The sequence below is a fragment of the Mastigoproctus giganteus genome, chromosome 5 (genome assembly GCF_048544385.1).
Source record: "Mastigoproctus giganteus isolate SK-2022 chromosome 5, ASM4854438v1, whole genome shotgun sequence".
Taxonomy (NCBI): Eukaryota; Metazoa; Arthropoda; class Arachnida; order Uropygi; family Thelyphonidae; genus Mastigoproctus; species Mastigoproctus giganteus.
Window position 1 is genome coordinate 109,702,810 of NC_143579.1, and position 13,559 is coordinate 109,716,368.

Below are 13,559 nucleotides of genomic sequence, written 5' to 3' on the forward strand. Positions count from 1 at the left end.
CTACATATGAATACATCTCTAATTAGAGAGAACAAAGGAGGAGATCCTTCTTATGGAGATCTTCCATAAGAAGGATCTCCGCCTTATTAGAATACCACTGCGCGAAAACGAAAAGTTTGAATTCTTAATTGTGGTGCTTGGGACAGAGGATTTCAGAGAAGCAGATGAGTTGAACAAGTACTTTGCAGTGGTCTTTACAGTTGAAAGACTATTCGAAAATGTTAATAAGATTATCATTAGACTTCGAGACGATACCTCCACCCCGGAATGGAAGAGCGCTCACCGTTCCACAAAGAAGGTGCGAAAGGCGTAATGGGCAACTATAGACCAGTGAGTTTGGCTTCAGTGGTGGGAAAGATCATAACGTCTGGGATTAAGGATACAGTAAAAGATCATCTTGACAGGAATGGTATATTTAATGGATTACAACATGGGTTCATGAAGGGGAGTCTTGCCAGACTAATCTAGCTAAATATTTTGATGTAATAATTAACTAGAATTGTCAGGCAGTTAGTTGCAAAAGAAACAATTGACATTGCCATGACTCCAGTAAGGCTTTTGATATGGTTTCCTGTGAACGGCTGTAATTTTTTTTTTTTTTTTTTTAGTTGCATTAGCAACTAAGGCGATATTGCTCTGGGGATATGCGCTGGTCATTCCCTGACCTTTCCGCCTCCTCCATATTTGGTGGGTACGGGCTCGAACCCCGGTCTAATCAAGAAGCGTGTGCTACGCAGTGTTGCCCCTGCCCACCTGGCTACGGAGGCGCCAAACGGCTGTAATATAAACTGGAGCAAACTGTAGTAAGATCCTTTGTTGAATCAAAAACAACCTTAAAAAAGAGACAGTAGTCATTAATAGACATACCTCAGGGCGGGCCAGTGTGGCAAGTTAATTCCCTCAGGGATCAACATTCATCTGCCCACAAGGCTCTCATGGAACACCATAGTTTACTAGTTGACGACCACGAGGAAGTGAGCCGGGAAGTAGGGTTACCTCTGGCGTCGCCTCAGCTTGCCAGCAGGGCCAGATTTAAACTTGTTGTGGCCCTGGGCTATAACATATATGAGGCCCTTCTCTCTTAGAGTTTACCTGTGACAATATTAAAAAAGGATTTTTGAAGATTGAGCGAGGCCCCTTGTAATGTGAAGCCCTAAGCTGTAGCTTGTTTAGCTTATATGTAAATCCGACCCTGCTTGCCGGGGATGGCCCATAAAAAAATTGTTCGAATGGAGGGCGGAGAACAGTACAAGTTTAGAGGATAGGTGAAGGCTAGGATGACGCCTACTAAGAAATCAAAAGAAACAGGGAGACAGAGGGATACCCCTGTCTCCGGTGGGTGTGGGATTTTGTGCATTTCAGCACTACAGGTGATAGTGGACCTAGACCAGCACATTAGGCTGACACGAGCGCCAACACACTTTTTCGGGCCCGATCTGCAGAGGTTCTGTACCACCACAGATGAACAAGGTGAAGATGGGCAAATGCCTAGGAGCCACCAGTGATACCACACACACACACACAGCTGTAGAGGCAACCCGTCCTCCACAAGGGGGATAATGTTAAGAGCAGCATAAAGTAGTTAGGGTAGTAAGGCCAACCAGGCGAAGTTAGGGGGTAGGAGATAGGGGGAAATGGGTAATGCCCTGGGTTTCATGATGGGGCAGGTTAAAGTCGTAGGCAGGGCCAGGGTGCTCCAAGTAGATTTTTTTGGCTAGGAAACCAAAAATATCTACAGGTCAGCCAGCTGAAACCAGTGTCGGCATCCTATGCCATGTCGCCTAAGAAAATGAAACAGTCTGTCATCAGCAAGGGCAATGGGTTTCTTGGGAGGTTATCCCCACTGTTTAAGTTGGGGGAGCCTGTCAAATAACAGAACACAACACACATATTCCAAACACCTGTGCGCCTCCGTGGCCAGGAGCAGCAGTGCGTAGCACACGGGTAGAGCACGTATACGTGCAATGCGTCCACCAAAACCACTTCCATTGAGTACAAAGAAGAGATCTGTAAAAACTTTGTAATAAACTTATAAAACAATCGTAAAATATTAAACCACCGTAACATTGAAATAATAAACGTTTCAAAAGATTCTAAAGAAGTTTTACTTAACTTCCACTATGCGTACTCGGCGCGCGCACATTTTTTTCCCCTTTCTTCTAGGTTAAGTTCACACATAGTTGACTTTGATTTTCTTAGGGTAGGAACCCTAGGACAACCAAAATCTGTTACTCTTTCACAGTTACACATACAATATTTAACATCACACTTCATTCACACAAATATACGAGGTAAGTCTGTATGAATGAGATGTGATCTTGTACTTGAGGTGTGCATACGCTAGACTTATATACGGACATAAGGCATACACACAAGCACTCACCAAATCCTCAACACACATTTATGCACACTTCTGGCATTTACTCTTCCGCACATGAATACAGAAGATTTACATACATGCATCATTCGTACAGATATAAACATGAACACAGACATTCACACAGAAACAATACACCCACCGAACTCTCAAACAGACACAAACATACAAATACACATACCAGGTCCGCAACACACATTTATGCACACTTAAACATTCGCACCAGCATAGTGGGATTTAGACTAGGTCCCAAGGGTTGAGTAGGTTATACTTGGAATTACGAGTAATAATAATTACAGTATAATTCCAATTTGGTTGTTTGTCTCTGTTCAGGGAATCGGCATGTTATGTTCTGAGATGTTATGTGTACTGTTATCAGTTAAAGGGCGGTTTAAGCTGTATTAATGGGATCAGAGTCGGGCTAGGCAAGGCTCTAGATTCAAAGATTGCCTGCGAAAACTTGACGAAAGCTTTGTAGTATTCTTCTTCGGTGGTCATAATTCTTTGATGTGGGATGATCTTGGTGAATAGGACATTCCAGTGGTCGTCGTAACATAGACAATCAAATAGCAGATGTGTCCAATCTTCAGGCGCTCCGTAAGTGCGGAACGGGGCATTGGTTAATCTTAGGCTATGCAGCTTTGCCTTGAAGGATCCGGACCAGTCATAAAAAGGTCGTGTACTACAGGTCGGCCGGAGGAATACTAGAATGGGCTTGCAATACCTTGGTTTAGCCGGTAGTTAAAGTAACGGCAAACAATTTCGAGGTCTAGTAGCAGGGCATTCGCCAGAACCTGCAAACGGGGTACCAAAAGCCTGTAGGTTTTTAGTGATGCCAAGAGGGAGGATTCTTGATATGGAGTCTATTTTGTTTTTATTTCTAGCTATTGCTGTTCTCTGAAGCCAAATGCCAAATTTCCAGCGCCATAGGAAACAATTGGTACAAATACTGTTTTCTAAATTAGAGCTAGGGTTTTCCTTTTTTTTAAACCCTAGTCAGTTCTATTGATTCTAGCCTACGTAGTTCGGGCCTGCGTAGCTTTCTATTTTTCTAATGAGGTGTTCTAAATGCGGGTAAAAGGTTAGTTTCGAATTGATGACGATGCTTAGGTATTTAAGTTTCTGAACCATTTATTTTCAGGGATATATTACTGATTTTTATAGCACGATCTATGCGGGAGTAAGGTTTCTTTAAGAAGTATGGTCTTAGTTTTGTTAGGAGCTATTTTTAGCTTGTGAACATTGGTCCATTCCCGTGGTTTTTTTGCGGGGCCAAGTTAGCGCAGTTTTCTAACTCTGCACGGGTGTTAGCCCCGACAATCAGAAGCAGGTAGTCTGCAAAGGTGACAGCATCCGTGGGAGTAAAATCTGCGTTTAAGAGTTCGTTCATTACAATTATACAGAAGGGTCCCTGAGAAGAACTGACCCTCTATGGTCAGTTCTTCTCAGCTACTGAAATCTTGTTCTGACTGTTGCTTTCCTATTATTATTGAGATAGCTATTGATAATGTTGTATAGGTTGCTCTGAATGCACTTTTTCCCGATAGACGGCTGAGTCCACCAGGTAAGAGCTTCTGAGTTTATAATATGAATTAGGGACGTCGATGTCCCATATAATAACTCAGCTTTCATATTTGCATTGTTTTTGGTTCACTTTTAGTTTGTGTCGTCGGTTATTTCGCTGGAAGTTAAAGATCAGTTTGTATAAATATGGGATAATATTTTGAAGAGTAAATGTACAAGGCATAATGCGTTGTTAAATATGGGATAATAAGACTATTTTCAACTATTTAAACACAGTATTTAGAAATAAGCATTTTCTATTCTGTTTAGCCAAAATTAATTCAGCTCATCCTTGAAAATCGACACTGGACACGCAGTACTTACCAACAGTCAGTACTGTAGTAGCAATTAGTTTTTCGATATGATTTAAATCTTTTTGATGTCGCATAAGAGTTTCTGGCCATAACTACAAATTCTGCCCCTTCTTCGCGAGATACACATGGTCCCACCTGCAGTCTAACAACCATCTAAAGCCAATCGTCCGGGCCCTCTTCATTCAGGCAATTACTAAATATATTGCCTTTATTACAATAATAATAAATAAAAAAAAGTGAGTACAAAGTACGCAGCGCCCTGCTAACGCAATATTCTGTGACAACCTTTTGTTGGTTAATATGCTAATTCTATGAGTTACCTGGTCAAATTCCCTTCCTTTTTGAATCTTGTGCTCTGAAGTAAGAGTATCAAATAAATTTAGTAAATTTAAATGAGAAAATAATGTTGCAGCAGTCTTCTTTGTCCTTGCCTTCTTCCCACGTTCATATGGGGTCGGCATTCCCTTTCTTATTCTCTTCCTCCATTCCTTTCTAACCAGGGCTTCCTCTCTCCTCCATCCTCTCTCCTTCAAATCCTCTGCCACCTTGTCCTTCCATCTCAGCTTAGGTCTCTTCCTCTTCCCTATCACCTCCAGCTTTTCACACTGCTTCCCTACATACTCCTCACTTCTTCGTTCCACATGACCAAGCCACCTGAACCTAGATTCCTGTATTTTTTTACTGAGGGCCCACCTTAACAGTACTTCTAATTGTAGTCATTTCTTAACCTGTCCTTCCTCGTTACACCACACATCCATCTTAGCATCCTCATCTCCGCCACTTCCATCTTCTCCTGGGCCCTTGTAATCGCCCATGTCTCAGCACCGTACATCAATGAGGGTCTAACCACAGTTTTATACACTCTTCCCTTCATTCTACAATTAAATTTCTTATCACACAGCACCCCACTCATCTTTCTCCAGTTCAGCCATCCACATTGCACTCTGTGCTGTATTTCAATCCTCCATCCCTCTCAACGATCGATCCCAAATACTTAAATTTCGAAACAGATGGTAGCTTTTCCTCCTGCAGTTTTATATAACTCAACTTCTCCGTTCAATACCATATATTCTGTCTTTGTTCTACTTATCCTCATGCCTCTATCTTCCATCCAATTTCTTCTCTGCCTTTCCTTGGGATGATTCGCACAGTACAATATCATCCGCGAACAGCATACTCCATGGTGCTCTACTCTTCACTTCTCTCACCAACACATCCATTACCAGATCAAACAGATATGGGCACAGAGCTGATACCTGGTGCAGTCCAACTTCTACAGAGAACCCCTCAGTCATACCTACACTATTCTTAACCTGAGTCACCGCTCCCTCGTATATATACTTCACAAGCCTTACGTACTTCTCCGATGTACCCTTCTCCCTCATACATCTCCATACCTCTTGTCTGGGCATTCTATCATATGCTTTTTCCAGGTCTATAAACACCATGTGCAACTCTACTTGCATCTCCCTGTATCTTTCCATCACCTGCCTTAAAGCAAAGACCGCATCTGTTGCTCCTCTTCCCGGCATGACTTGCAGCAGTACTTGTCATAAATTAGAAATAAACCCTTAATAGTTTTATATATATATTTTTTATTCACGGCTTTGATTTAATCGCGTTTTCTGTAAATCTGTGCGCTTTTCAAATGCTAAATAATTTACATAAATATGTATAATGTACTATACTTGAATATCGCCGCTAGACAAAGCATTACCTTAATACGAAATGTATTTAGGTATCTGATAAACATTTGTTTCGTTTCGGTATGATTTAAATCTTTTTAATGCGGTGTCGCATAAGAGGTTGAGTGCACAGATTAGATAGGAACAGATGGTGGACTTCCACAAAGTGTTTGCAGTACCACAGTTGCCACACTATTTTATGTTCAGTTCAGAGATTGTTGCATAAACCGAACGGCATTCGATTAGTCAATTGTTTTATAATATACTGTATTAGTTATTATTTATGATATTACAGTTTCAAAGCTGAGAAAGGCTGATTCTTTAATAAAAGAAAAAAAATATCTTCTAATTTTAATTAGAATCTTTATATTCTGGTAATATTAATTATAGCGCTAAAATTTAAATATATAAAGATGACACTTTAGTAAATTCAGTTCTGCTTGTATTAAAAAAAAAAAAAAAGATTAAATATAATGATGCATTTTGTGAGTCTGAACTTTAAACTGTATAAATTATAGTATGCTATTTTATGAATTCTGTTACTCGTTAATAAAATTTCACACATTAAATTTTATTATTACAATCCTTTGTCGACTGTCCAGCTATGTCGACATAGCTGGACAGTCGACATAGCTGGACATTATGTAAAAATAGTAAGAAATTATTTGTTTAATAATTGAGCATGGGTTTATAAAATGACTTTCGGACAATGAATATTGGATAAAAATCTTTGAATATTTCGTAGTAAAATTATTCAAATTAGTACAGAAAATATGTGTACTAAAAAGTATGGTGATGTTCAAAGCTGCGGGTAAGTTGTAGCAACTTTGGTAATGCCATTGCATTCTCAATATCATAAACTCCTCTAACCCGATGTTACCTTCCTGGATTATAAACAAAATATTTATTTAATTAAATGTAGGATTTGCACTTCAGATATATTAAAATGAATAAAAATAGTGTTTTATTTATTTATTTTTTTGTTTTTCTGAAACAAAGGCGTAACACGCATTTCTGGAACAGTCGCCCGATTAACTGAAGTGAAACGATCAACTGGAACAGTGTGTTTTTATTGAATTCCTTTGAGGGTGCTGAGATCTTTTTGTTACTATCGTGTGTGTTTCGTTGTATCTTCAGAGTCTAACTCAAGCAGATTCGTTTCGTGATATGCCATGACTATCATTAGTTTTTTGTGTTTTTTTTTTAAAAGTGCTGTTATCTGTTCTGCTGGGGAATCCCCTCTCCTGCCAGAGGTTACCCAACACTAGGTGATAAACCATAAGAAATCCCCCTCTTTCGTAAACAGAATTGTCCCCTCCCACTCAACCCAACAGGCACAAGTTATTAGCGATTGAACCATTAGGTTTTGCCACTTACAGTGTAGGCTGTTCGTTTCTTATGCTACTGCATACGAAAAATAAGAATAGAAAGGTGTAAGTGCTGCGGATTAAGGAAGAATGGGTTGTGTTAGGGTATCTAAGAATAGGAACAGGTGCATGTATACTTACATGTACACCAATGATAGGAGTTTGGTAAATAAATTTCATAAATTTTAGGTATTGCTCAAAACATCAAAGGCAGACATTGTTGGGATATCAGAAACGTGGTGTCACACAGATATAAGTAACGTGGAACTGGAATTTGGGGAGTGCAATGTGGATAGAAAGGGAGGAGGCGTTTTGCTATTAGTTAAGAAACACAAAATCCAAGGAAGTGAAGCCAGTCGACATCACTGGACAGTGCAGTGTCGCGTCATTTTGGTGTGACATAAGCATTGGGAGATCAAAATTGAGAGTAGGAGTGTGCTATAGGCCTAATGACTCTGATGAGTATAATAAGAAACTGTACAGGGAAATGGAGTGGGCCAGTAAATCAGAGAGTCTTATAATGGGGGATTTTCATTTCCCAGATATTGACTGGAATTTGGGGGCTGGTCACAAGCACACTAGCAAGGCTTTTGTGGATTTATTGGATGACTGATTTCTACATCAGCATGTTTGTGAGGCAACTAGAGGGAGTAATACTCTTCATCTGATTATCAGTAGTGATTATTCATGCATTAAGAATCTGCAGATAAAGGAACCACTAGGGGGCAGTGATCACAGTGTGCTGAAGTGGGATTTACTCAAAGAGGTAACTACCATCAGGGGTAAAGGGAAGGGTTACTGCTTTCGTAAAGGCGACTACGATGGACTGAGACAGTATTTAAATTCTATACAGTGGGACCAACTGATGATATTACCAACAGCAAATTCAAAATGGGAAGCATTCAAAGAACTTATCTTGGAAGCTACTAGGCTTCACATACCAACTAAGAAATATTGTTCAAGGTTTAGGCCTAAATGGATGTCAGATGAACTAATGAGGCATATGGCAGAGAAGAAAAATGCATGGGATACATACAAATTAATGGGTGACATGGAAGCTTATGATAAATATAAGCTGGACTGTAGCCAAGTCACAATGGAGATTAGGCAGGCAAAGGCAGATTATAAGAAATCCTTGGCAAAGGATGCAAAGAAAAACAAAGTTCTTTACCTATGTAAACTCTAGAAGGAAAGGGATGAATTAGAGTGGCCCACTGGATGTTGATGGTTCAACTGTGTTGATGATCCTGCTCAGGTGGCTAACAAACTAAATGAGTATTTTGCATCTAAATTCACCCATGAGGAGTTATTCAGGGAGGGGAATGCCAGAGGTGAGTTAAACTCTGGCAGTGAGCTAGATGATTTTGTAATAACTGAGAGGAAAGTGGGGGAGAAATTGTTGAAGATAAACATAAAAAAGGCACCCGGGGGTGGATGGGATCTATCCAGTTATATTAAAGGAGGCAGCAAAGGAAGTAGGCAAACCCTTAGCCATAATTATGAGAGCTTCTTTGGACTCAGGGGAGGTACCCAAGGACTGGAGATGTGCAAATGTGACCCCAATTCACAAAGGAGGCTCAAAGGGTGACACAAGTAATTATAGACCTATTAGTTTAACTTCTGTTCCAGGAAAATTAATGGAAGCACTGGTTAAAGAAGCACTGCAGGATCTTCTAGACAAGATTTCAGTTATAGCTCGGACACAGCATGGTTTTGTTAAGGGAAAGTCTTGCCTGACCAATTTGATTGGATACTATGATGTTGTCACAAAGGAACTGGATGCAGGGAATAACTTTCATATTATATATTTCGATCTTAGAAAGGCTTTGATACTGTTATACGTGGAAGACTGCTGAACAAATTGGAGCAGTGTGGCATTGGAGGAAAATTGCTGCTATGGATAAAGGGATGGTTGAGTGGGAGAAGACAGGGTGGTAATCAATGGACACTGCTCATCGTGGACTAATGTTATTAGCGAGTCCCTCAGGGTTCACTGTTGGGTCCATTATTGTTTTCTGTATTTATAAATAATATTGATGATGGTATATCAAGCTTAATGTCCAAGTTTGCAGAAGATACAAAGGTTGGCAGGGTTAAGGACACTACTGATGCTATGCTGCTGCAACATGATCTGGAAAAGTTGAGCAGATGGGCTGAGAGGTGGCAAATGAAGTTTAACATTGACAAATGTAAAGTACTACATATGGGAAGCAGTAACCCCAGAGTGACGTATCAACTCTGTGGTACTACACTGACAGTGGTGAACGAAAAGGACCTGGGGGTAATTGTGCAGGCAGATGTAAAGTTTTCTGAGCAGTGAAGACGGTCTGCAAGAGTAGCTCATAGTGTCTTGCCAGTGATATACAGGAATTTTTCTAGCAGGGATAAGGAGGTGATTATCGCCTTGCATAAGGCAATGGTAAGGCCACACCTTGAGTACTGTATACAGGTCTGGAAGCCTCATTTTAAGAAGAATGTAGATCTGTTGAAACGAGTACAGAGAAGAGCAATAAGATTAGTGGGTGGAACAAAGGGTTGCTCTTACGGAGAAAGGCTTTAATTTTGCAAATTACAGTGTCTGGAGACTAGGCACCTGTGAGGTGATCTGATTGAGGTGTATAAAGCCTTGAATGATTTGAGCATGCTCAGTGCTGATGGTATTCTTCCTCTTGCTCAGAATAATCACCTGAGAAGGCTTGTTTTTGTTTGTTTGTTTCGGGATTTATTGGGCGCATCGGCAACTATGGCCATAGTGCGCCACCCTGAGCGGGCATAAATTCAAATTGAGGAAAGACAGATGTAGGATAGATGTGCGAAAGTTTGCCTTTAGCCAGTGGGTAGTTGGTTGGTGGAACAAACTTCCATCCTTTGTTGTGGAAGTTGATAGCCTAAATAAATTTAAGGCTGAGCTTGACAGGTATTTGGAATGAATGTAGGGGTGAAATGGTAGCGTTTTTTTTTTTAGCTGATGCTGCATAAGCTTGCTTTCTTGCATCACATGTCTCTGCTAATGCTAAAAAAATCCGCGGATAGCTTATTATTTAATACACAAATGCTCCTTTTATTGCAAAGCATAGGTTCACAATAAAAGGAGTTGTAAAAGCAAGAGAGAGAGAGAAACAGCGTGCAGATTATCATGTTTGAATACTTAAAAGGAAGAAGCCAGGTATCTGTCAACACTTAACGTAGCTAAGAATTCCTACCTCACTTTTGTTCGTATTCATTCCATCCTCTGGACATGTTGTCTCGTCTTCTAGCGTAGCATGGCATGTGACACAAACACCGTGACCGCACGGTCCTTTCATCATTCTACCGTCTATTACGTGGCATTTTTGGCATCTCAGATGCTCAGGGGATGAGTACAAAAACTGCACAGTAAGGTAAGTGTCTGGCGGTAGGAAAGGCAGTCCACGTACTATCTCCGTCATGCCTGTCCAGAAGATCTACTAATTGTGGCTTTAATCCTGGTTGTTCACTTCAGCATTTATGCTTCAATATGTTCCTGTTCTCATTGCCTGTTACACCTCGCGATAGCAACTTCAAGCACCTGACAACACAGACAGTACTCCCACAGATGTGAGCGGATGCTGACAGCTTATGAGGTAATCCCTTTGAACTGTAGAAGCCTAAACTGTAAATGAAATTTAATTTAAAAGGCGTAATTATCTGAGAGGATTCGTTACGAGTGTGATATTTTAAGCTTCCCTATTCTGCTCTTATAATCCTCGAATTTGCTTACAGAGCTTTTGATTTGAGCATTGTTATCGCGAGCCATTGTGATCCGTGAGTGAACTACGCCCTCAGCTTTATCAGACACGAAAGACCGTTATCTTCAAGTAAACAGTACCAGTGTGCGTGTACCATAACTATAAAGGCAAGTTAAATTAGGTTTAATTTTTAACACCAAATATTTATTTCTTCTCAAAACGAGTATTAAAAATCTTCTCTTGCATAGCTGTCTGTTATTCAGCCCTACATAAAAATCAAACTTCATTCTTTGCAGGGTGGACAATGTGTAACAAGGAACATGAACAGTGGATGGTCTGAAATATTTAATCAGCTTATCAAATGAGCAGGAAATAGAATAATTGCATTACTCATCTACTGTAGTGTGAGTTCCTGCTAGTTGCAGAGTTTACAAGCTTGATATGCAATAAACGTAATGTTATTTATTCAGTACAATCTTGTTAAAAGAAATAAATATACAGCTTTTTTAGGGAAAAAAAAACTGTTACTGATGACTTTTGAAACTACAGTCTTTTAAAAAGGCACTAATTCCTCATTGCTGTGCAGCACTGAGGCAACGAGTTTCTCCAGTGCTGCGCTATGAACTACTACGAATAAAAGATGGTACAGTATTTTTAATGTGTTGTCAACTCATCCATGCAGCACCTACATATAATTGGTGGCGCTAAAGAGCCCGAAAAGGCTGTCTATGAGGTCAGTTACATTTGAAATAAGTATCATTATACTGTCTTTTAAAGAAGTGCTGACAATAGCCCCGGGTAACTCGTAGTGGTACCTTCGCACAATTTCAGAAATTAATGTTTTTCTGTCATTTTTACTTATTTTATCTTATTTTTAATTTATTTTATTTCAATAAAAATTTATAACGGTTGGTGTAGTATCGTTGCAGTCATTATGAACTGTCTTTTTTTTCATTCTGCTTGTTCTATAAAATATTTATGTAAGCCCTCTTAGTGTTCAATCTATTATCAGAGCCGCTCTTCATATCTAACTTATGTTTATCCTCTAGCCTTACATCTAAAAAACATATCGAAAGCTCTTGAAGAGGAATCGAATTGGTGGTATTAAGTAAATTTTAAATATATATATTTTTTATCATTTCGTAATCGTTTTCTCACTGTTTCTGTATACTTTAAGTATGAGCATATCCTCTCCTGCCCTGCCTGTCTCTTCTGTATACTTTGTACTCCCATATTCAAATTCTGCATTCCTTATATCTCAGTGACACCATGTCTTCGATATAGCACAATATCTGCATTTGATTACTTAATCAGCACTTCAAAGTCGTCAAATTTATTTACTGTGTTCTTAGCATTAGCCTACATGCACCTACTATTACTCTTAGTTATCTAACGCATCCCATCTATTTCCTTGTTCCATGATGACCCTCAGGCCTTGAAATTGCCCACAACTTTCTTTCCAGGCTGTTGCGTCTTCCTATAGAAGCAGTGCAAAAATCGTTTTCATCTGTACCTGCTGCTCTAGTTTATCCATTAGTCTGTGTATCCTCCCCAAGCTATCAGTTTTCCAATCCACCTAACACTGGCACTATAGCATCAGAGAATATCCTTTCACTCCTATTTAAGTGTATGCCATTCCTGTGAAAAGTCTTGTTAATTGCACAGACCTGCTTTAGCATTTCACACACACACATTGTGGAATTGGCAAAGTAAACACGATCACTTACTTTGATTTTTACTTGGGTAATCAACTTTATAGGTGGGATGGACTATCAATACATTATAAATACTCTTCTTACTTCTCGTGAAAGCTCATATTGATTTAATTAATTATGTATTAAGTATTAAAATATAAGTTGTGAAACGTGGAGCTTAACGTCATACCGGTGTTTTAAAGTGTGGCCAGTAATAGCTGCACGTATGATCCTGAACAAATTGAAAGCTGGTGGGCTTTTTCCCTTATGAACTCTATCAATTACTTGGCTGTTTGAAGCCTTGAGAAAATCTCCTAGTCGCTCATGTTTGGGAATTCCACTCAGGTGATATACAGAAAAGTGATTTCAATATTAACATACCTCAATCTCCTGATTCGCCAGTTGTACCAAATATTTTTAATTATATATGAAATTATCGTCTGTTAGTAATAATTGTTATTTTTTCTCGGTACCAGGGGTGGGCAGAGGGAGTATATGCCCCCCTTAACCAAAAATTTGAAATTAAAAGAAAAGAACACAGAAAGCGCTCTAGGCTGCCACCGGCTCTCACCAATTTGTTCTCTTAATTACATGATTTTTTGTACTGAAATAGCTGAGCTGTGGTTGAATAATATATTTTGAAAACAGAATTGGTAATCATCTAATTCTTGGCCTTACTTTTCTACCCTACTTATGCAGTACATTTTTCTCTTTCGCCAACCTTCATTCTAGTCTAAGTTAATTCATTAAATGGGGAACAGTAGGAAATTATATTGTTACCACATAACAATACCTGGAGTACCTTTTTGTTGAAGTCATTGACCATGTTTAGGGTAGACAATGATTCATTGT

At 39.4% G+C, this 13,559-nt stretch overlaps 1 protein-coding gene across 1 annotated transcript in view; it reads right to left on the minus strand.

The window, feature by feature from the left end:
* LOC150085635 (TNF receptor-associated factor 5-like) overlaps positions 1-10,734 on the minus strand; it is a 53,451-nt gene extending 42,717 nt beyond the window's left edge. The window contains exon 1 of the mRNA XM_090374628.1: positions 10,510-10,734. Within this exon, the coding sequence (XP_090230754.1) occupies positions 10,510-10,734 (225 nt within the window). The remainder of the gene's footprint in view (positions 1-10,509) is intronic.
* Between the last annotated feature and the right edge of the window lie 2,825 nt (positions 10,735-13,559).